The following is a 25,129-nucleotide window of genomic DNA, read 5'->3' on the forward strand; positions in this document are numbered from 1 at the left end:
AATTTTATGTTATGTATATTTCACCACAATTTAAAAAATAATAAAACAATCTGAGAAAACCCCTAGGTCAGTGATAAGCACACAGTTGGTGCTCAATAAATGTTCACTCCCATCTTACCACTCACTCGTGTGATGCTGCCTTGGGGAGCATGGGGAATAAATCTCTCCCCATGTTAAAAGAATACCAAGTCTCCTGAAGAGGAAATGTTTCTGGGAGTAGGAAACAGAAGGTGGCCTTCGCAGGAGAGCTCTGGGCACCCCTTCTGTCCATCCAAACCTCCTTCAGAGCAGCTCCCGCACGTGGGCGTGGCAGGTAGGCCTGCGTCAAAGGAAGTATCATGACGCCCCCACGTAACAAATACGATATTTTCCTCTATTAGACAGAGAGGACATGGGCGGGAGCGTAAAGCAAGGACTGAATGCTGTGGCGCTTTCACACAGTCCCCGCCTCGAAGAAACCCGAGCCCGAGGCTTCTGACTCTTGCAACGCCCTAACTCCTCCCTCCTCCTCTCTTTGCCCCTCCCACTTTCCCCTCCCTTCACCCTCCTCCCTCTCAGACTCGCCTTTGACGGGAAATCGAAAGTGAAATAAGGAACCAGCTGCTGAGTCCTCTGAAGAGGTAAGTGAACTTGCCTAGATCGAGGTACCCCAGCCCTCCTTGAGGGACCGCTCTACCCTGCCCCAGATCTGAAAAGCCCCCTCCAACCAGTTCCCTCCCCTAGAGCCTTTGGTCTCAGTTTTCCCTCAGCAGGGCCCCCTCAACCCTAACCCAGCAGTTCTTCCGGTGCCGCACGTTTGCCTGAGGGGAAGCTAGGCTGTGAACTTGACTTCCAGGTGCCCCAGAAGGAGCTAGGCTGCCCTGCTGCTGGCACCTGAGCCGGGACAAGAGGCCTGGGGAAGCCAGGAGAACTAGCACTGAAGGCAGCCTAGCTTGGAGGATGGTCCAGAGGAACCCAGTGTGGGGTAGACCTGCAATCTCCAAGACTCCCATCCCCAAAAGTACCCCCTGGAGGTGAAAGGGGCAGGGTTGCTCAGGCTGTTAGAAATGTATGGGTCTATGCCCTGGGGGAAACAAAGACAGGTACCAGGTTCAGAGTAGTTGAGAGAAGAGCCCAGGGTGTACTCAATCACCCACACATTCGTGTGCGTATACACATATGTATATACATATACACATATATGCCCATACAGATATACATATGTACTTATGAGAATATATAAGAAAAAATATATTCTTATGTATATATTCATATGTGTATATGTGTGAGTATATATATATTTTTTGCCATTATTGCAAAGATTAATGAAGATGTAGATGAAGTGTCTAGCACCTGACACATGGAAGGTAAATGGTAAATGGTCACTATTATTAGGATTAGCTTCTCAAGAAAGTGGAGGACTGGTGGCCTGAGATGGAAGATTGGTGGGTAAAGCCTGGGCATGAGGGTTTAAGCAGAGAAGGACATGATGAAAGTAGGATTGTAACAGCTTCATCTCAGCTTCTCAGCAATTTTCGCTGTCTCGTTTGGGGACTCAGTTTCTCCTTCTGTCTGATCAGTGGACCAGACTGTGACGGAGGAGCTTGTGTTATTCAGGTTGACGTCCTTGACTTTTCTTGTTTTCACTCCCTCCTGTTTTCCTTTGAATTGTTTGTTTTTCTCTCACCACTCTTCTCTCCCCCTTTCCTTTTCTCCTCTCCCCACTGGGCCCCTGCAAGATCTCCCCAGTGCTGCTTAATAGGTACATTACCCCCATGGCCTCAGCAGTGCCCTTGGCGATGATGTGGGAGGAGGTCACGTGCCCTATCTGCCTGGATACCATGGTGGAGCCCGTGAACATTGAATGTGGTCACAGCTTCTGCCGAGAATGCATCTCTGAAGTTGGGAAAAATGGGGGCAGCGTCTGTCCTGTGTGCCGGCTCTGCTTCCTGCTCAGGAACCTCCGGCCCAATAGGCAGTTGGCCAACGTGGTGGACAACCTTAAACAAATCAGCCAGGGTGCCAAGGAGGGCACACAGGGAGAGCTGTGTGCGGTGCACAGAGAGAGACTTCACCTGTTCTGCGAGGCAGATGGGAAGGCCCTTTGCTGGGTGTGTTCCCAATCCCGGAAACACCGTGACCACCCCATGGTCCCTGTGGAGGAGGCTGCTCGTGAGTACCAGGTGAGGCCTTAGCATGGAAGCACAAACAGGTAGAAAGGAGATGGGGCCCTGATGACTGCTTTGTTACTCAGAGCTGGGGATGGGAGAGAGTCACCCGTGGAGTTGAGGGGTTGAGGAAAGAAAGTGTGTCTCCTGCCTTCTATGTCTAATTTAAGGGGAGAATTGCAAGCTCAGCACAATTTTTTCATTCCCCAAGATCAGCGGATATGTTATGGGAAAATGCTGTAAGGATTGTGTTTCTTTGTGGCCTCCTGGAATGAGTAGCATCCCCTCACCACCCTTCCCACCCCTTCCACCCCAGTGGTGTGGCTTTGTTTTGTAAGAAATATCAGACTTTTTCCAAAATCTTCCCATCCACAGAATTCCTACCCCAGTCAGACTGGAGTCCTCCCTCCTCCTCTGCACTCACACTTTTCAAGGAACCAGTATAATCTTCCCCCACCTCACACCACCCTACTCTACTTCTCGGTCTGACGGGGCTTAACCTGCTACCTTTCTCTGCAGGAGAAGCTCCAGGTGGCATTAGAGAAACTAAAAAATGGGCAGCAGTTGGCTGAGAAGCTGGAAGTGGATGTTTCAATGAAGAGAGCAGCCTGGAAGGCAAGAGTCACGTCCCGAAGGGAACATGAGATCAGAAGCCTGGGGAGGGTCCAGGGTCCTGGACTCAAGAAAGCCCTAACCATAGCAATGCCTGTCTGAGAAGAGTCCCTATCTCTCACTCTCCAAGAACCAGCCATCCCCTAGGTCTTCCGATAGAGGGGAATAAAAGGGTGGCGCTCAAAGAGCTCCAATTAGACACAAAGATCAAGAGTCTTAGGAGAAGGTGCTGAGGGACAAGACATACCCTAAAGCTCCTGCTCCTTGAGCCCAGTCTTAGGGGATGACAGCACCAGTTCCTCAATATCTGGGACAGAGAAATCTAAGGAGAGATGCCCAATGGCTAGGCCTGTCAGGAAATGACGAGGGCTGCAAGGAACAGACTTAAGGGAACCATCAAGACCTTAAAGTAGGAAAACCAGTCCAACCAGGTGGTTGCTGGACCTTGTCCAGGTCACTGGTCAGAAGTGTAATGGGGATCTACAGCTTGTTTTGCACCAAAGATTAGGAGGTGGGGTGGGTCAGGGACTAGAGAAGAGTGCAAGGAGATCATTGACCAGGTGATCCCAGAAGAGGAATATTTGGGAGTGGGGAAGGGTGAATCAGGCTGTGGTAGCAAAAGGGGTCATCCCATGTCATTGAATGACCCTCCAGTCACAAGCAGGAGAGGCCAAGCAAAGAATACCTCAAAGACTCCTTTTCCCCAGGACTTAGGAATGGTGTTGTGAGCCTGTCTTTGTGACATTGTTGTGGGTGGAGGCAGGTGTTTCTGCTACTTACTGAGATATGAAGACAAAGGGGCAGGTCTGTGTGGTGACTTAAAGGATGTGGAGGAAGTCTCTGATACCATAGGCTGATGCAGCTGTGGTTGTAGGGCAGCTGTGGTGCACCCCCCACACCAGTCCCATTTCCCTCTTAGGCCCAGAAGCCTCACCCACCAGCCTCCCCAGCAAAACCGTGTGGGTGTGGGTGTGGGTGTGTCTGTGTGCGCGTGCTCACGCGCGCTTATTCCCAGAGGGAGCCAAGCGGTGCATCTACAAGGAATAGAAACAGATAGGAACACTTCCTCTCCCAAAGCTTAAGAGATTTTGATTTAAAAAATAAAAACAACACCTCTTTCTTTCCATGGACACCAAAGGGGAAGGTTGAAGCACACAAATTGAGGATTCATGAAGAGTTTGTGAGACAGAAAAACTTCCTGGCGGAAGAGGAGCAGAGGCAACTGCAGAAGCTGGAGGAGGATGAGAGGGAAAAGCTGAGAGTCTTGGGGGCGACAGAGGCCAGGCTGGCCCAGCAGAGCCAGATCCTGCAGGAGCTGATCGCAGAGCTGGAGAGGAGGAGTCGGGGCTCAGCGCTGGAGCTGCTGCAGGTGAGGCCTGAGGACAGGCTCTGCTCTGAGATTCAGGCAGTAACTGAAAAAAGCCAGAGCTCCTAGGGGTTACCTTAAGAGCACACAGAAACTCGGTCCCTGGAATTGTCTTAAGTAGAACAGACTAGAATTTGGACCCATGAGTGGGTTGCACTCGAGGCATGGAAAAGTACAAATTTAGGAAGGAATATTCCACGCAGAAATCAAAAGAAATGGACATCTCTGGAAGGTGCTTGCTCTAACACGTACCAGATCCATGACCTAGAGAAAGTTCCTTAATCTTTCTGAAGGTCAGGTTTCTCCTGTGCTAAATGCGTATTATAAGATTACATATCTCAAAAGGGTTTTGTAAGGATTAAATAAAAGAATCCAGTAAGGCTCTTAGATGAGTGTTTGGCCATGGGAAGATTTTCATAAATGTAACATAACTAAAAACACTGAATGGAAAATTAAAAGACGGCAGCCCAGCCCCAGCCCTGCCACAAATTTCTCTCCGTAACCCCAAGTCATTTTCCTTTCCTCAACCTAATTTCTCCATCTGTGAAACAGGGGTAGTGGGCTCAATGACAAGGGTTCTCCAAACTTTAGTCATAAATTACCATCTTTACACTTTCTGCTATTTCTGTGAACTACCCAAATGATTTTAGCATGTTATTTTTTTCTTTAAATTATCTCACGATTTTACCTGAATAAATAGAATTTAAAAGGAAATTTGTCCCAAGCAATAGCAGCCAAGAAATTATGTGTTGATGTTACTATTTTTCCTAATTTGTTTCATAACAGTAATATTAATGACTGCAAATTCTTAAGTAGCACATATGCCAGTGTTCAGTCCCTCGTGACTATGCAATGAGGTGGATGCTACTATTATATTATTCTTATTTCATCGATGAGAAAACTAAGGTGCAGAGATGTTAAGAGATTTAGTGAGAGACTCAAACTAAAAATCTGAACCAAGTTCACCAGAATAGTAAGAGGTAAAGCTAAGACTAAAATAAGCACATAATTATTTTTACAAATTCAGTGATGTGTTTTCCCACTTACAATCATCTCACATCCGCCGATGACAGGCGTTTGCTGGCCTCACTTTGGGAAACAATGGACGAGATGGTCTCAGAAGTCCCTTCTGCTGGGACATTCTGTGGCTCCTCTTTTCCCCACATCTTTCCACTGTCTCTCAGTCAGACGAGGTCATGAGACCATTTCTTTCTGGTTTGTGCACAAAAGCTAATGAGGTTGACATGACTTCTCAGGATCTCTTCTTCCCATTGTCTAAATCTTGCTTCTGCCCAACATCGAGCAGAGCTTTCTCAGGCATGTTTGACAGGGCCTAGGAGCCTGCCCACTCCCGAGTAAGGACCCCCAACCCCTGCAACAGTATATTTGCAGATGTTTCAGTATCACATCCCTGTTTCACATACAGCATGGGACAGAGCTTTAACTAGTCAGCCCTTCCTCCCCGGACAGTGCGACCCCACAGCGAGAGCAGGTTCTGTGCATCCTGACTTGGCCATTCTTTCTCCGTGACTGTCTCTGGGCCTCAGCCAGGCTGCGCTATTTGCTCCTTTCCACTCTCCCACCCGCCCCCACCAAGGAGCCGGTCCTTCTAATATTTTTTCTGAGTCACCTCCCTTCCTCTAGCTATAGGTCACATGCATGCTAGGTTTCTGCTTACCTTACAAGCACCTCCATGTCCCTTTTGTTCCAAGCTGGTCAGAAATGTCTTTTGGGCCTTGGCACAGAGGAATGCGGCAGAGCACTGTCCGTGCACCTCAGGGTTGTATCATGTCACCACAGGACTGAAGTCTCAACCATAAAACCAGTGTCTCCAGAACTTACCCTGTGTCTCTTTTCTCCTCAGGAGGTGAAAAGTGTCCTGGAAAGGTAAGGAGAGGTTTTCTTTGTTAGAGGAGGGGTTGGCAGGAAGCATATATACCTGTTAAAAAAGATTTCTGAGTTAGGAAACATCCACTGAAGTTTTCCCCATCCTCCTCCTTGTCCTCGAAGACCCAATCCTCCATCAAATATTTGCTGGTCTCAGAAGGCTAATTCATGGACATCTCAATTGGTGAGCTGCCCAAAGTAACTGGACTGTAACATCTTCACAATGCAAAGTTAGACAAACTGGGGAGTTCTGAGCCTACAAACCACTGGGACTTCTTTAAAAAGAATCTAACCAGTTTCAAACCTCCCAGAAAGAGCCATGGGGAAGACCCACGGCACAGGTGAGACTTCTTGAGGTTCCTCACAGCAGTGATTTAGACGATATCAGACGACTTGCCTGTTAAATGAAACAGAATGTGCTTGCGGGCTGACCTTAGGTTTGGAGAGGAGATACAGGCTGTCCATGTGCTGCAGAGGCTCATGTAACCAGCAAGGCTTGGAGAGAAACTGAATCCTACTTCCTTTTGCCCTCCATCCCCAGGATCCTAACACAAGAGGTGTTTGCAAATTTGCACTGAATTAAATCTATCATGAACAAGGGTGGGTAGAGCAACAGGATTTGGGAAGGGTGATGTAGGTGTTGGATATAGAGTCTCTAACTCTTTTTCCCCCAGGAGTGAGAACTGGAACCTGGAGAAGCTAGACATTGTCTCCCCAGACCTAGAGAGTGTGTGCTGTGTGCCCGGGCTGAAAAAGATGCTGAGGACGCATGGTGGTGAGGCCAGCACCAGGCTGTGGGTCTGACCTGCTGGGGAGCAGAAGGGGATAACGAGGGTGCGCAGTGCATCCCAGAGTTGGGGAGAGGTGACAGGCTACAGTAGGTGGGGCAGGGGTGGAAATACCCCAAAGGTCAGGGCAAGGGTCGGAGTTGGCTGGGCAGTCATTTCCTCACACAGTGAGGCTCAGGATCACCCCTTCATCCTCATGTCCCCACCACAGGCACAGAATTACTGACTCCCCACACTCTTCTGGTCCTCTCTCTGCAGTACACATCACACTGGATCCACGTACAGCCAATCCATGGCTCATCCTTTCGGAGAATCGGAGAGAAGTGAGGTTTGGAGACATCCAGCAGAAGGTGCCTGAAAATGAGGAAAGATTTGATACTTACCCCATGGTCCTGGGTTTCCAGTGCTTTGACTCCGGAAAACTTTACTGGGAGGTAGATGTGACAGGAAAGGAGGCCTGGGACCTGGGGGTCTGTAGAGACTCTGTGCGGAGGAAGGGGCATTTTATGCTCAACCCCAGCAATGGCTTCTGGACAATCTGGCTATGGAACAAACAAAAGTATGAAGCTGGCACCTGCCCCTCTACTCCCCTCCACCTTCAGGTGCCTCCATGCCGAGTTGGGGTCTTTCTGGACTATGAGGCCAGCACTGTCTCCTTCTACAATATCACTGACCATGGCTCCCTCATCTATACCTTCTCCGAATGTGCCTTCGCTGGACCTCTAAGGCCCTTCTTCAATCCTGGTTTCAATGATGGAGGAAAAAATGCGGCCCCTCTGATCCTCTGTCCCTGAGGATGGGCTGATAGGGATCCAGAGACTGTCAATGGCTCTCTCTGGACACCAACACACCTCTATTGGTTCCCCTTCTCAGCCACTAGCCCTGCCTCATTTGCCCACGACCTCTGAACCACCTTTTTCTCTGCAGAGGTGTCAGGATGCCAGCCAGCCAACTTTAGCAGGGAGATCACTGGAAGTCTATGTCAAATGACCTTCACCACCAATATTCCTGCCCTGCACTGCTTTATGACTCCCTCCATGAAACATGCTACTTGTAGATGGCCCCCAAACCCATCTGGATCAATGAAAACATGCTTCTGCCTTTTTTATGCGACTCAAGTTTTGTTTTCTCCTCTCCTTCTCTAGGCCTTTGGTCAGATCTCTACTATGTATCTTGCAAAGGACTTCCTAAATAAACTGTGCCTCAACCTGTTCCGTCTTTCCTTGCCTTCGTACACATCTAGGATTATCTTCCCAGCATACACTCATTTGATCATGAGTGGCTCCACACTGCCTATAGAAAAACATATTTTAAAACAAAGGCTGAATTCTGCATGCCTTAGATTGCCATGTTAAATATCCAGCCTGCTGTGCTCCCCCATTTCCACCATTATCTCCCAACCACATCTTGTTGATAGTGGAGTTGGTTAAAGGGTGTATTGATATAAATGGCAGGGGTGATGGTATTTTGATGTGCCAACTGCCTAGGCTATAAGCCCCCAGTTTTTCAATCAAACACTAATCCCAATGTTGCTGTAAAGATGTTTTGTAGATGTCATCAAAGTCCACAATTATTTGACTTTAAACAGGGGAGACTGTCCTTGATAAGCAGGGTGGGCCTAATGTTCAATCAGGTGAAAGGCCTTGAGAGCAGAACTGAGACTTCCCTGAAGTCGAAGGTATTCCACTTATAAAGGGCAGCTTCAGCCCATGCCCAGGAGTCCCAGCTTGTCCTTCCTGAGAGCCTGCCTTGTGGGTTTACAACTTGCCTTGCCAGCCTTCACAGTTGCATAAGCGAATTCCTTGCAATAAATAAATAAATCTCTTAATGTTTATCTCCTGCTAGTTCTCCTTCTCCAGTTGAACCCTGATTGGTATGAAAGCCAGGACTGAGGTAACAGCATCACCTGGTTTCAGCACTTTCTTGAGTTTAAGCTTTTAAGGTTGGAGCAATAAAGATTTACACCTGAGCAATAGCGGGCTGTGTGAGAGCCACTACCCTTCCAGGAACCCTGATTCCTCATTGAAAATAGAATCTCAGATTTCCCTTAGCACATCTACTAAATATTTCATGAAAAACTTAGATACTATACAAAGATGTCAGTGACCTTTAAAAGACCTTATTGGTAAAAGAGTTATTTCTAGAGATAAGTAATGGTCTATCTTAACACTGGACAGAAAGAAGATACTTAAAAGGAAAGATAAAAGGAAGAGTATCCTTGGGCAAGATGATGACATTACACAGCTAAACCAGTATAAGCTGGCAAAGTCAACCAGTGCTTTGGTTGATACACTGGAGGAAGAATATGGAGAACTCAGTCCTATATGAATGGAATGTACTGGCAAGGGTTGGATTCGTATGTATCCAATGTGGGTCATGGAGAAATACTTTTTAGTAGAAGGGTAAGTTATGAAACCAGCTTTTCTGCTTCTCTGTGTCTCTGCTTTGGGGTTGACCAATGTAAATGATTTTTTTTTCCCCTACAATTGATACACTGGTGAGAGGAGACTACCATAATGATATAAACTTAAATACTCTCATTTCTCAAAAAGTACCTTGGCATACTGGGTTACCCTGATACTTAGAGTTGTACATTACACAGATGACATACTACCATCCCCTTGGTCTCCACCAAAAGGTATTAAATAGTAGATACTTCATAGTATCTCAACTTTTCTCCCCACCAATAATTACTAACAAGTCTTCCAGGTACACCCCAGCATAGCACACAAAAATTCTCTTAAGAAATGAAAGATTCTACCAGCAGCAATTCTAATTTTGATTAATACTATCCTTTAAAATTCAAATAAGGCCTACTGACTTTTGTGATCTCCTTTGATTCTACAAATTCCTTTTGAATTACAAGAAGTACTTATTACACCAAAATTTTAAGGCTAAACGAGCTAAGGCAGAAAGAAGTTAAAAATGTACCCACTGCTGTCACCTGAGAGGGGCTGAAGGGGGATTCGAGGAGGTAAGCTGCCCAACCGGAAAAATGTGTGAGGAGCCGCCGTACCACAAAACAAACTGCGCGAGGAGCCGGCAAGGAGCGAAACAGCACTTTATCCTAGTTCAACAAGATGGCGCGCGCCCGCGTGGCGCACTTGTCCTGCTTTTCTCTATCCTGCGCGCACATGCTCATTCCTTTGTTCATACTACTTACATAATGCTACTAGCGCATGCGTACCTTTACTTTCTTCGTTCACAGGCTTACATAACTGGCGCATGCGTACATTTACCTCTTACCTCATACACAGGCGAGTTGTGACCTTTGACCTGGGTCCCACGGCCTACTCACTTAACTGCTTACTCTGCGTGAAGTATGTTCCAGATCCTGCTAATATTTTGTATTTCTTAGTTCTATCTATGGTAAAAGTATAGTCAAGAAATGTAAAGATTATGGTGCCCCTTCCTTTTTTACTTATGAAACTATCTTATATTTAAATTTTTCCAGCTTTATTATGGTATAATTAACAAATAAAAATCGTGTCTAAAAAGGTGTACACTTAAATATATGTATACCTGTGAAATGATTAATTCAATCAAGCTAATTAACAGATTCATCACCTCACATAGTTACTATTTTGTATGTACAGCAAGAACACTTAACATCAACTCTCAGCAAATTTCAAGTATACAATCCCATATTTTAACTATAATCACCATACTGTACATTAGGTCCCCAAACTGAAAGTTTGTACCCTTCAGCCAGCATCTCCCTATTTCCCCTACCCCTGTGCCTCTGGCAACCACCATTCTGCTCTCTCCTATGAGTTCAATTTTTTTGGATTCCACATAGAAGAGAAATTATGCAGTATTTGTCTTTCCGTGTCTGACTTATTTCACTTAGTATAATGCACTCCAGGCTCAACCATGTTGTCACAAATGGCAGGATTCCCTTCTTTTTATGGTTGAATAACATTCCATTGTGTACGTGCACCACATTTTCTTTTTTTCTTCCAACTTTATTGAGGTATAATTGACATAACATTTTGTAACCTTAAGGTGTAAAACGCAATGATTTAATATACATATATATTGCTAAATGATTACCACAATAAGGTTAGTTAACACATCCATCACCTCATAGTTACATTTGCATTTCTGGTGAGAACTTTTAAGATCTACTCTCTTAAGACTTCCAAATACACAATACAGTACTATTAACTCTTGTCATTATGCTGTACATTGCATTCTCAAAACATATTTTATAACTGGAATTTTATACCCTTGACCACCTTCAATCATTTCCCTCACCCGCATCCCTCATGTCTGGCAGCCACCAATCTATTCTGTTTCTATGAGTTTGATTTTTTAGATTCCACCTACAAATGAGATCATACAGTATTTGTCTTTCTCTAACTTATTTCACGTAGTGTAATGTTTTCAAGATTCATCCACATTGTCACGAATGGCAAGATTTCCTTATATGGCTGACTAGAATATATATCACATTTTATGTATATGTATATCACATTTTATTTATCCATTCTTCTTTCAATGAACACTAAGGTTGTTTCCATCTCTTGGCTATTGTAAATAATGCTGCAGTGAACATGGGGGTGCAGATATCTCTTTGAGACGGTGATTTCATTGTTTTCAGAATCGGAATTCCAGAAGTGGAATTTCTGAATCATATGGTAGTTCTATTTTTAATTTTTTGAGGAACCTCCATACTGTTTGCCATAGTGGCTCCACAGATTTACATTCCACCAACAGTGTACAATGGTTCCTCTTTTTTCCATATCCTTGCCAGCATTTGTTATCTCTTATCTTTTTGATAATAGACATTCTAACAGGTGTGAAGTGATATCTCATTGTGGTTTTGATTCACATTTGTCTGATAATTAGTGATATTGAGAATCTTTTCATCTTCCTATTGGCCATGTGTATGTCTTCTTTGAAAAATCTCTATTCAGGTCCTTTGCCATTTTTTAATCAGGTTATTTGCTTTTTGTGGGCTTTTTGCTATTGAGTTTTGCTATTGAGTTACAAGTACTCCTTACATATTTGAATATTAACCCCTTATCAGATATATGATTTGAAAATATTTTCTCCCACTCCATAGGCTGCCTTTCCATTTTGTTGATTGATTGTTTTTCTGTAGAGAAGCTTTTTAGTTTTTTCATTATTAGACAAGCTTTTTAGTTTGATGTAGTCCCACTTCTTTATTTTGCTTTTGTTGCCTCTACTTTGATGTGAAATCAAGAAAATCATTGTCAAGACCAATGTCAAGAAGTTTTTTTTTAAATATTTTTGTCTAAGATTTTTAGTTTCAGATCTTATATTTAAGCCATTATTCCACTTAAAGTTAATTTTCATCTGTGGTGTAAGGGTCCAATTTCAATCTTTTGCATGCAAATATCCAGTTTTCCTAAAACTATTTATTAAGAGGCTATTCTTTCCTCACTGAGAATTCTTAATACCCTTGTCAAAGAATGCATGGGTTAAATGCATGGGTTTATTTCTAGTTCTCTATTCTGTTCTTTGGTTCCACTTCAAATTCAAAATAAGTTTATAGATAGACATAGATATAGATTTCTCAAGTCTGTATATGATGAAATTAAATATATATTCTGTCTAGATGCTTTAATTGCAGTGTCCTAGCTAAGCTCACTGTAGGAAATAATTCTCATTGTTTAATATGATTTAGTTTGGTTTTGATATTCCTATTTTTCAGGACACTATGCATGTGCTAAGAAAAGTCTCTAAGAGGCTAAGTAACTTCAAGATCAAACACATCACTTTTGGTGAAACCAGGGCTCAAATCTAATCTGATCTGAAAGCTCATGCTCTTTTCTAAACACTGCCCTTCTTAAAGTAACATGGCAATCTATCTTTCAAAGTAATGACAGATCCCTTTGTTCACAGTCAGTATAATCCTTAGTTCATAAATCTCTACAAAGCAGGCAAAAAAAATGCAAGATTCTACGTTGATAAACATATCACCTGTCACATAAACTCAGCAGTATGTCCACCATGAAGACAGAGTACTAACCAGACGCTCGCGAATCTGCCTGGTCTCGATGCCATAGATGATGGGGTTTAGCATAGGAGGGGCTGACATGCAGACATTTGCCAGCAGGATGTGGGTATGGAGAGGAACATGATGCCCAAACCGCTGAGTAATTATGGTAAAAATGCCAGGCAAGTAGAACATGGAAATGACCCCAAGGTGAGAGCCACATGTGCCCAGGGCCTTTTGCCGAGCTCCTCGGGAGGGGAGGCAGAAGACTGCACTGAGGATGAAGGTGTAGGAAACCAAGATGAGCAAGGCATCTATCACTACAGTAGAGAGAAGAACTGACAAACCATACCAGACATTGACATGAATATCAGCACAAGCAAATTTGGCAACAGCCATGTGCTCACAGTAGGTATGTGGTAGCACATTGCTATGGCAGAAAGGCAGCCTCTTCACCAGGAACACATCTGGGAGTATCACAGAGAAGCTTCGCAGGACCACAGCCAGGCCAACCCTTATGATTACTGTGTGACTGAGCACTGTGGTATAACGCAGTGGGTCACAGATGGCCACATAGCGGTCAAATGCCATGGCCAACAGAATCCCTGAGTCAGCAATGGAGGAGGCATGGATGAAGAAGATTTGGGTGACACAGCCATCAAGGGAGATCTCTCCAGCATGGAACCAGAATATGGCCAGGGCCTTGGGCACAGTGGTAGTGGACAGGATGAGGTCAGCCACAGCCAGCATGATGAGGAAGAAGTACATGGGCTCATGGAGGCTGTGTTCAATGATGATGATGAAGAAAAGGAGGCAATTCCCAAGGACAGCAAGCAAGGTAGGAAATAAAGAAGGGGAGAGAGATCCATGTGTGCTGGTCTTCCAGGCCAGGGATCCCCAGCAGAATGAAGAGTGAGTGGCTGGTACCAGTGTGGTTGGGGGTTGCCATGCCCAGAATGAGTCATTTGGGTGTTGATGTATAGGATTTGGCAGTCATCTCTTCTCCCCTTCCATAAAGGTGAATGGGACTGGAGCAGGGAAGTGGAGACAGATCATTTTTCATTGGTTGAGAAATGGAAAGGCTCTGGTCAGGAAATCAGGAAACATGGGTTAAAACTCCTTGCCATTCTATTCACTAACTATGCGATCTCAGTAAAATTACTTCCTTACTCTGGGTCTCTTTTTTCATCACCTTAAAACTAAAGTTGATGAGAAGTTGGATTACATATCTCTGGCTATTATAAACAGTTAAGAGCTGTGAATAACACTGCAGTTTCCACTTGGACCATCAAAAATGTGATCTGCATCTCCAAAGAAAATGGTAACTGAGTTAACTATCAATTTAACAAACCTTACTAAGCACCTACCATGGTTCCTGAAGGACCTATTTCAGGGAGAGACAGACAGTTAAATAAACTATCTATACAATACAGAGAGTATAGAGGAAAAGTTCAACACAGGGAGCTGTGGAACACATGGAGAACTTCCTAGGAATTCAGAAAAGATTTTCTGAGAGTGTCACCCTGAGTTGAACCTTGAAATATAAGTAAGAGTTTGCCAAGTAAAGTCATACGAGGGGGGAAGAACATGAACAAAGTCACAGAGACCTGAAAGGACATGGAGTTTGGAGGAAAATTATAACAATTCAGGGTTACCATAGCATAGAGGACATAGCACGAAATGGTAGGAAATAATGTCAGACAGTGACTGTCGAGGCCAAAACACTGAGGGCTCTGGTTATTAGTCCAAAGAGTTTAGAATTTATGTTGAAGCAATAAGAGCCACTGAAGAGTTTATAATGAGAGAATGGCACGGTGAAGTTTGCATTTTAGGTAGCTCTCTCTGGCAGGACTGCGTAAGAAGGATGGGGAAGGGAGAAGGCAGGTTGGAAACAGATCAGTTAGGAGCGGCTGTGTGTAAGGGCTGCATGTGCATTATCTCAATCACCACACCCTGAGAGAACTGTAGTCATTCCCCCCATTTTACTGATGGGAAGAAAACAGAGTTAGAGAGTTTAAGTCATCCTCCACCCAAGATCACCTGGATAGTAAATGGCAGAGCTAGAATTTGGCAACCCACATCATCTTTGAATCACATCATGTCTGCCCTACTCCACCTTCATCCCCTTCATCAGGTGATTGTAATTTCCTGACTCTTGGCCCAGGGAGAAAAACAAAACTCATCCGTCGTTCATTCCCTTCACCTCCCCACCCTCACTCTGCCATCTACAAATTTATATTTGAATTGTCTTTTCCCTCTTGCTACTATTCAAGGCTTAGCCTTCCATCTGTGCACTGGACCCCAGCCTTCTCTTCTTTTTAAGTACCTCTCCCCATTAATCTGTCATGGTGGTCATTTCAAACTCTCCCTCTCTGTTGGCTCCTTATCCTTAGTGTGCAGATATGTCCAGGTGTCTCTTCCTCCATTCACCTTTGCTTTACAAAAGGAGGGATGTGTTCTCTCTTCATCTAACCTCTTACCACCTTCCTGATCTTTACCCAATGCCATTTTACTTGTAACTCCAATATGCTACTAAAGCTTCCTTTTCTAAAATAATCTATCATACTGCCATATCTAATACTACTTTTCATTTCTTATTATTAGTAATCTCCAATTTCTATTATTAATATATCTTTGATAATATCAACCATTAAATATCTACCAAGTATTAGATATATTTATTATTTCTAATCATCACACCAAATCTGTGAAATTAAAGTATCACTGGTTCATGCATGAGGAAACTGACTCTCAGATAAGTAACTGCCCAAAGTCAAACAACCTCTTAGTAGCTAAACTGGTATTTGAATCCAGAACTATTAGGGTCAAAGCTTCCATTAGCTTTAGAAACTTCCATTTTGTTTTGTTGATTACCTAGTCACCTTTCTTTGGCTTCCTCTCCACTCCCTTCTAATTCTCTTATTTCACAAGAATGTCTAAGACATGTAAGACAATGTAATATAGGAAACATCATATGGGCTTTAGACCTACCTGAGTTCAATTCCAGCTCTGCCTGCTACAAATCCACGTATGTGCATGCGCACGCGCGCACACACACACACACACACACTTCCATTCATATTACCATATTATCATACACATTCATTTATACAGGCACAACACACATATTTGCTCACACAAATTTTGATGAAGATCTACACACTAACACACATTTTTCCTGTTCACACAAATAGCCCTTCACAATGAACATATACACTTTTAAACTTCCCTTCATGTATATATCCACCCAAATTGACACGCAGTCATTTCCCACTCAAACTCACTCACAGACATAAGTTCTGACTTATCTAAGTCATAATTTTGCCTATGCATTCAGCATGCTGACTCTCCTCCCATTTAATCAGTTTCCTTAGGGAGGTGGAGCTTCCAGAGGTTACTCAACTCTTATGCCTGCCTCCAGCCTGACAGTTCCCTCACCTGTACCAGAAAAGAGAACTCTCTTTGTGAATGCAGTTCACAGGACAACACCCCCCGCTTCACCAGTTCCATATGGATTCACCCAAACATGGGTCAGAGACATAAAATACCAGCGATGGTTGGCACTTTACACCAGGGGCCATCAAACTGCAGCCTGTGGGCCAAATCCTGCCCACTACCTACTTTTATAAATAGAATTTTATTGGAACACAGCAGTGCCCAGTTATTTACGTATTGTCTATGACTGCTTTCATAGGACAGACTGAATAGCTGCAACAGAGACCATGTTCAAAACTTGTAAAAAGAGTAAAATATTTGCTCTTGCCCTTTACAAAAACCATTTTGGCAATCTCTGCTTTAGAATAATCCTGTTGTATGACTTATTATTTACAAAGGCCACAGAAGGAATGGCAATTTTCCCAAGGTCACAGAGGAAGTGAGTTAAGATGTCTTGCCTCTCATTCCACCATTTCCACCATGCCACAAAACTTCTCCAGAAATATTTTGGTCTGTCCTCTCTGACTGCTCTCAAGGGATAGAGAATTCCAAATATAGCTCCATTTGGTGACCAAATGATGAAGGCAATCCATTATTGTTTCCCATGTCTCTCATCAACAAATTCATCATTTCCTACCTCCTTTATATTCAGTCAGTCACCACCATTCCTGCCTGTGGGCAGAAGGGCCCACAGAAGCACCAGGCTATCCCAGTGAGTACCAACCTACATCTCGGGTCACCCCAAACTGTCCAGCATAGCCATCAGGAACCACAGGCTAGAGCCATGCCCCTGCTCCAGGGTGTTTCCACAACCAGCAGACTGTGTGCAGTGGCCAAGGGACCAAGCCAGAGGAGGAAATGAAGGCAAATAATTTTCCTCTGAGCATCTTTGGGGACCATGGGCTTTTTCATGTGACTTTCTTCTCCCCTAGGATCTCCTCTAAAGCCAGTGACATAACTGTAAAGCTCTTAACCCTTTCTTGTCTGAGTGCCAGGGCCTCATGTGAAAAGTATGCCTGAGAGCTTATATGAGCTTAGGAGAGAAAAGGAGGTGGGAGAGAAGTTTGAGAGCGAGAGGTCAGGGCAAAGGATGAGAACATGGCTAGGACCCTGATCAAGTCCCAAGCACTTATTCCAGTGCATTCTCTTCAACCCTGATTTCCAGAAGGCACGAAACACTTCAGGAGCCAGAATCCTAGATTCTCTTAAATGTTCATTTGTTCATTCACCATCCATTCAAGCCAACGTGTATAAAATTCTAACAATGTTAACAGCCCCATAATAAAATGTTGAATAAAATCAAATCCATTTTAAATTTATTTGTATTGTATATAGATCTAATGCTTTGATTCTTTCATTGAGGAATTTTCTCCCTTTTTATTTATCTATTTTTTATCGAAATAGAGTTGATGTGCAATATCATGTAAGTTACAGGTATACAATATAGTGATTCACAATTTTTAAAGGTTATGTTTCATTCATAGTTTTTTTTTTAAATATTGGCTATGTTAATTTCAGAAGAACCTGGGCCAGGCCCACCTGCTAGTTTTGGAAGGTCTCCTGGGGACACAGGCGGTGGCTGCTGCTCACCCAGGGGACATAAAAGCTGGTAGCAGACATTCTGGGAGTGTTCATCTACATGAGCTTTCCCGGACACTGACATCTTGACTGGATAATTGACACCAAGACCTAGCCCCACCCAACAGCCTGTAGAGAAGCCTCAGGCCAAACAACATACAGGGTGGAAACACAGCCCCACCCATCAGCAGACTTCCTAAGCCATAAATTCCTCTAGACATGGCCCTACCCACCAGAGGCCCAGGACCAAGTTTCACCCAGCAGTGGGCAGGCACCAGCTCCTCCTGCCAGGAAACCTGCATAACCTCTAGTCCAGCCTTATCTGCCAAGGGTAGATACCAGAAATAAGAAAACAATCCCAAAGCCTATGGAAGGAATCCACAGACACAGGCTAGACTCTACACTGGACCCTGGCCCTTGGGTGACAAGAGAGGAGTGTACTGCTGGGACACATAGGATGTCTCCTACAGAGGGCCAAGGTTGAGAAATGTAACTAACCTACCTAAAAATATAAATAGAAGGACAGACAATATGAGGCAGCAGAGGAATATCTCCTAGGCCAAGGTACAAGATAAAATCCCAGAAGAAATAAATGATGAGAAGATAGGCAATTTATCTGAGAAAGTTTAAAGTATTGATGTCAAAGATGTTCAGAGAACTCAGGAGGAATACAGATGCACAGACTGAAGTTTTTAACAAAGAGTTGGAAAACATAAAGAATACCCAAATAGAGTTGAAGAATAAAAATCATTGAAATGAACAATACACTAGAAGGAACCCAGAATAGACTAAATGAGGCAGAAGATCAGATCAATGAGCTAAAAGACAGATTAGCGGAAATCACTACTGCAGAACAGAAAAAAGAAAAAAGAATGAAAAGAAATGAGGATAGTTTAAGAGAACTCTGGGACAACATGAAGCACACTAATATTCACATTATAGGGGTCCCAGAAAAAGAAGAGAGAGAGAAAGAACCTGAGAAAATTTTTAGATACATAATAACCCAAAACTTCCCCAATGTGGGAAAGGAAACAGTCACCCAAGTCCAGGAAGTGCAGAGAGTTCCACACAGGATCATCCCAAAGAGGAACACACCAAGGCACATAGTAATCAAATTGACAAAAATTAAGGATAAGGAGAAAATATTAAAATTAGCAAGAGAAAAGCAACAAATAACATACAAGGGAACTCCCATAAGGTTATCAGCTGATTTTTCTGCAGGAACTCTACAAGCCAGAAGGAAGTGGCATGATATACTTAAAGTAACGAAAGGGGAAAATTTACAACCAAGAATACTCTGTCCAGCAAGGCTCTCATTCAGATTTGACGGAGAAATGAAAAGCTTCACAGATAAACAAAAACTAAAAGGATTCAGCACCACCAAACCAGCTTTACAACAAATGTTAAAGGAACTTCTCTAGTCATCAAACCATAAGAAAAGAGAGCAAAAAGAAGAAAGAGAGAGAGAGGGAAAAAAAAGACCTACAAAAGATTGCTTTGGAAGTTCAGGGTCTTTTATGGTTCCATATAAATTTTGAAATTGTTTATTCTAGTTCTGTAAAGAATGCCGTGAGTATTTTGACAGGGGTTGCATTGGAGCTGTAGATTCCTTTGGGTAGTGTGGCCATTTTGATAATGCTGATTCTTCCTATCCAAGAGCACAAGATACCTTTCCATTTTCTTTGTATCATCTTCAATTTCCTTCATCAATGTTTTAGTTTTCAGAGTATAGGTAATCTCCTTGCTTAAGTTTATTTCTAGGTATTTTGTTGTTTTTGATGCAATGGAAATGTTTATGCCAGTTATAAAGTTCCGGTTTTTGAAGTGAAAAAAAAAAAGTGAATGAAGGGCTGCAAATGGCAAAATTTCCTTCTTTCTTATGGGTGAGTTGTATTATTACGTATGTATGCTGCATCTTTACCCATTTATCTATTGATATGCGCTTGGGATGCTACATATCTTGGCAATTATAAACAATGTTGCTGTTAATAGCAGGGTATATGTATCTTTTTGAATTAATCCTTATTTTGTGGTTGGCTTTATTCTTTTGATAACTAAGTTTAAAGAGCTAAAACTCTAAACATTCTTAGAAACAATGAACAGTACATATATGTAAATTTAAAAAATATGTGCAGTATATTGTGTATATATATTTACATGCAATATATTGTATGTGTACAAATTGTAACAATTCTACCTAATAAAACTGAAAAATGAAAAAAAAAGATACATGCATCCCAATGTTCATAGCAATACTATCTCTATGTACAATAGTGAAAACAAGGAAGCAACCTAAATTTCCATCGACAGCTTACTAGTTAGAAGTTGTGGTATATTTATACAATGGAATACTACTCAGCCACAAAAAAAGAATAAAATAATGCCATTTGCGGCAACATGGATGGACCTGGAGATTGTCATTCTAAGTGAAGTACACCAGAAAGAGAAAGAAAAATACTATGTGCTATCACTTATATGTGGAATATGAAAAAAAAAAAAAGGACACAAATGAAAATATTTACAAAACAGAGACAGATTCACATCATAGAAAATAAACTGATGGTTACCAGGGAGGAAAGGGGGTGAGGAGAGATAAATTGGGAGTTGGGGATTTGTAAATAGTAACTACTATATGTAAAATAGATAAACTATATATAAACTATATATAAAATAAATAAACAACAAGGTATACCACAGGGAATTATATGCAATACTTTGTAATGGCCTATAATAAAAAAGAATATGAAAAGAAATATATATATATATGTACAAATGAGTCACCATGCTATACACCAGAAATTAACACAGCATTGTAAATCGAGTATACTTCAAATAAATAAATAAATGAATAAATACAATAAGATAAAATACTATCATCATTAAAAGTATCTAAGGGACCTTGGAGAAGTAATTTATTCCATGTCTGAGGTAGAAAATTGTAAGATGAATCTGGAACATCTTGGGCAAAAATGTAAGGAAGTTCTCAAAAAAAAAAAAAAATGATAGAGATATGGCAAAGGTTACCAGAGCCAGTTTGATGTGGCTTTCAGTAGTTAAACTTGGGAGAATTTGAGTAGCAAATTGAATTATCATAGCACTGGTTTATACAAGTTATTGAAGAAAAAAGAATCCATGAGTCCATCCTAATACTAAATAAACAAACAATAAACATGGAGTCTCTTATTTACAACAGAATACCAACTAATAAATGTAATGGGAAATACTGAGCTGCCAAAACACCATTTGCAACTAGCAAAATAAAAATTGATTCAGGCAAGAATCATCAGGAAATGTTAAAACCCCTAAATGTAGGTTTGTTGGGGAACAATGTATCTCCCAGGCTCAAGGAATTGCCTCAACTTTTTTCACTGATTACACGGCTTGCAAGGGTGGGGAAATACTTCTAGAGTGGAGAAATCTGGAAGACCCATTCTATTTATAGATCAGTGATAACATCACCTATAAGACTTACATCAGGTACCTAACGATAACGATACAACAGCAACACTTACGTATTATTCTGGGCAAAAATGTGAAATCTGAATCTACTCATGAGGAATACATCCAAATTGAGGCGCAATCCATGAAACCTGGGGGCCTATAACTTTCTTAAAAGTGGCATTTTCATAAACACAGTAGAAAGTTAAAGGACTGTTTCAGATTAAAGGGGAGTAAATATACGGCAACTTTAAATAATATTTCATCCTAAATTGAATGAAAAGAAAAATAATAATTGCTATGAAAAAGAGTTTGGGGAAAACGAAATTTGAATATGTGCTGTATTTTGGATTAAAACATTGTATCAATGTGAAATGTGAATTTGGTCATTGCACTGCTATATAGGTAAGAGACTGTCCTTAGAAGTTAACATGCCAAATATTTAGAGATGAAGGCTCATGATCTCTGCATATTTTACTCAAATGATACAGCAAAAATTTAGACTAAGAACAATGAGAGAGAGAGGGCAGAGAGGGAAATGTGGCCAAATGTTAATAATGGCTGAATCTATAGGAAAGTTTTATTGGAATTTATATTTAAGTAACTCTTCCGTGTTTTCATTATCTCTAAATAAGCATTTAATGGGAAACTAGTTTTATCGAACACTTCCGTAAGTTAAGCAGGCAGGGAGTCTTCCTGAATAAGCTCATTCCACCATTTTAAATAGAAATCTATGAATTTATCATCATATGCACACACACATAGCAGTCTCTTCTTTACAAATATATACATAAGCACTTATTTGGGCTAAATGAATGAAGAAAAACAGAGAATATTTTAAAGTGTGGAGATATATTACCAGCAAAAAGCTATAGGGAAATGTGCAAACTAAGCATTTACTTGTAGATTTGCTGGCAGCCAAAAGAGAGGAGCACAGAGATTATTTCTTCATTATGCCCTGACTCACATAAGTACATAACAGACACTGAAATTTTAATGAAGACATTAAAATTTTCTCATTAGCAATTAAAATCCATTACTTCAGTTTCTAGAATATGAAATGATATGAAAATAAGAAACAAATTTCATTTAAAATTTGTCAAAATTATAAAGAAAACCATTAGGAATAAGTATTTTTTTAAATCTAAATACTTGGTGGTTAATTTATTTGTACCAATATAAGATAGGATTCATAGTTACCAATTCTCATTCAAATGAAAACAGGAATATTTAGTGTAATGACATAAACATTCTATTTATTGGAAATAATATATGTGCACACCCAATCCGAGGATGGAGTTATGGAGGAGAGGATGGTGTTGACAGACATGGAGAGCCATAATAAAGTGACCCATGTGTATGCAATGGAGGGGGTGCTGTTGGAAACACAGTCTGAATCCGGGTTTCCTGGGGGATTAGCTTCCCCTGGAGTCTTCAGGAAAATGCATAAAAATCCCTGCTCCCTGGTACCCAACACTCTGAGTCCTCCTTGAGTCCTCACATTCTAGGCTATGAAGACTGCATTTGGGGCAGGTGAGTAAGTTTTTTACTGGCATGGTGTAAACTTTTAGGAAGGAAAAGGAGAGTACCCCATCTACACTAGAGGGTTATGGGGACTAAAGTAGATGTTTGAGAATATTAAGATGTTTCTCTGGCACTAAGTAGAATGATATCTAATGCTCTATAATTTAAAAACGCAGTGATCAACTAACTCCTCCCACGATAGCACCAAATCCCTTAACTTGTAATCAGAGCCAAAATACTTTTGTTTCTTTCTTACCATTGTGTGATAGATGTAATCACACAATCACACAGGGGTGCAAACTGTTTTAAATGCATTAAATATTTGTATGACAACAGTTTATCCTTAAATTCCCAAATAACTTCATCCCATCCTCCCCCTAATTTATATCCATCCAATGACATCCAACAGCCAAATAGACTGAATTATCCATTCCATCAGGTTCCCACAGGAGTTTTCCTTTGTACAACTAATATGTTCTCTTAACATATTAATTTAGTTAGATATATAAATGTCCATCTTCCCTCTAAGATTGTTACCTCATTAAAAAAAAAAAAAGCAGATGATATGCAATTCTTAACCCTATGTTTCCATCACCCCTATGGAAACGAATCAGGTAGGTGCCATAAGCTCTGAGTACAGTCTAAAAGTTGAACTGTGTCTATAAACAGAAAGTGAGGTCCCAGGTCATCTGCTCCAGGTATGACGACCTTAAACCACATTGGTGTTAGCCACACAGTCTTCCGCTTGCTGGGCATCCCCGGCCTTGAGGACCAGCATTTGTGGATTTCCATCCCCTTCTTCATTTCCTATACCATCGCCCTGCTTGGGAACAGTCTGCTCATCAGCATTATCCTCACGAAGCGCAGCCTCCACGAGCCCATGTACCTCTTCCTCTGCATGCTGGCCGGAGCAGACCTTGTCCTCTCCACGTGCACAGCACCTCAGGCCTTGGCCATCTTCTGGTTCCATGCTGGGGAGATCTCCCTGGATTGCTGCATCACTCAGCTTTTCTTTATCCATTCCACCTTCATCTCTGAGTCAGGGATCTTACTGGTGATGGCGTTTGACTGCTACATTGCCATATGCTACCCACTGAGATACACCACTATTCTTACACATGCACTGATAGGGAAAATTGGTGTGACTATATTCCTGAGAAGTTATGCTACAATTTTCCCCATAATATTTCTTCTGAAAATACTGACTTTTTGCAGAAATAACATTCTTCTACACACGGCTTGTAAGCACATTGTCTTGGCCCGTGTTTCCTGTGATGACATATGAGTAAACATCTGGTATGGGTCTTTTGTCCTAATGTCCACAGTGACCTTAGATGTTGTGCTAATTTTCATTTCATATGTGCTTATTCTCCATGCTGTTCTCTGCATCCCTTCTCAAGATGCTCACCACAAAGCTTTCAACACATGTGGCTCCCATGTCTGCGTCATCATTCTCTTTTATAGGCCTGCCATCTTCACAACACTTACTCAGAGGTTTGGACACCATATCCCACTCCATATTCACTCTCTGCTGGGCAATGTCTGCATTCTGGCTCCTCCTATGCTGAATCCCATCATTTATGGGATCAAAACCAAACAAATCCGGGACCAGGTGACTCAAGTTTTGTTTTCAAAAAAGGTATGACTTTCAGAATGGAGGCAAAAGTACTGTTTTCTCCACATTTCTCACTCAGAGTCTGAGAAACAAATGAGTTCACCTTTTTAATTCATTGCTAGTCGATAGCTCTAGATAGGCGTTTGGAAAGAGATGAATTATGGATAATTGCTAGACTAATCTTTCCTGGTTTGTTCTGTGCCTTGATGTGGTGAAGTAGTCCTCATTCCACTTACCTACCTCGAGACATTGCTCTATATATTCTTCCCACTGTCTGCTCTATCACAAAGTTTTCTTTTTCACAGGCTCACCTCTATCCACATAATTCTGCTATTTATCCTACAGGAAAGAAGGGAAGGACGGAGGGAGGAAGGGAAGGAAGTCAAACATGCAAAAATCTCTGGCATCCACATTCCCTTGTAGCCTTACCCCTTTCCTCCAACTACTTTCCCCTTCTCCTTCTCTTCTCCTTCTCCTTTCTCTCTCCCTCCATCACAGAAAAACACCTTAAAAGAGTTGTCTATACATTCAGGATTCAATACTTTTCCCTCTGTTTCCTTTTGAATCTCACAACAATCAGGCATTTTCCCTTTGCCATTGCACGCATGTCACAGTGACTTCCACGCTGCTGGATCCAATGGTCAATCTTCATTCTGTACCTCACATGACACGTGAGAAATATTTGACACAAACGCTCTCTCATTCTTGAAGCTTCTCACTTATCCCATCTTAGACAGTATATTAGAAATAAAGTTTCTATAAAATACCCATTTC

The 25,129-nt window shown here is 42.0% G+C and overlaps 3 protein-coding genes across 3 annotated transcripts; 2 read left to right on the forward strand and 1 right to left on the reverse strand.

Annotated features, from left to right (window-relative positions):
• Positions 1–411: 411 nt before the first annotated feature.
• On the forward strand, positions 412–8,011 carry TRIM21 (tripartite motif containing 21). The gene is made up of 7 exons (XM_014556689.2): positions 412–620; positions 1,719–2,162; positions 2,667–2,762; positions 3,898–4,128; positions 5,990–6,012; positions 6,687–6,787; positions 7,059–8,011. Exons 2-7 carry the CDS (start codon positions 1,755–1,757, stop codon positions 7,592–7,594), a joined length of 1,395 nt encoding a protein of 464 aa, XP_014412175.1. The 5' UTR covers positions 412–620; positions 1,719–1,754; the 3' UTR covers positions 7,595–8,011.
• Positions 8,012–12,762: 4,751 nt separating this feature from the next.
• LOC102519637 (olfactory receptor 52B4) lies at positions 12,763–13,714 on the reverse strand. Its single transcript, XM_006181664.2, is given in 2 exon segments — positions 12,763–13,602; positions 13,604–13,714. Coding segments are annotated over 2 exon segments (951 nt in total).
• Positions 13,715–23,440: 9,726 nt separating this feature from the next.
• On the forward strand, positions 23,441–24,385 carry LOC102519390 (olfactory receptor 52B4-like). The gene is given in 1 exon segment (XM_014556695.1): positions 23,441–24,385. A coding segment is annotated over 1 exon segment (945 nt).
• Positions 24,386–25,129: the final 744 nt, after the last annotated feature.

Source organism: Camelus ferus, chromosome 10 (assembly GCF_009834535.1).
Source record: "Camelus ferus isolate YT-003-E chromosome 10, BCGSAC_Cfer_1.0, whole genome shotgun sequence".
Taxonomy (NCBI): domain Eukaryota; kingdom Metazoa; phylum Chordata; class Mammalia; order Artiodactyla; family Camelidae; genus Camelus; species Camelus ferus.

Coding starts and splice junctions, on each gene's coding strand:
- TRIM21 (XM_014556689.2), top strand. CDS start 1,755: ATGGCCTCAGCAGTGCCCTTGGCGATGATGTGGGAGGAGGTCACGTGC. Junction 6,013..6,686: donor GTGAAAAGTGTCCTGGAAAG/GTAAGGAGAGGT, acceptor TTTTTCCCCCAG/GAGTGAGAACTGGAACCTGG. Junction 6,788..7,058: donor GATGCTGAGGACGCATGGTG/GTGAGGCCAGCA, acceptor CTCTCTCTGCAG/TACACATCACACTGGATCCA.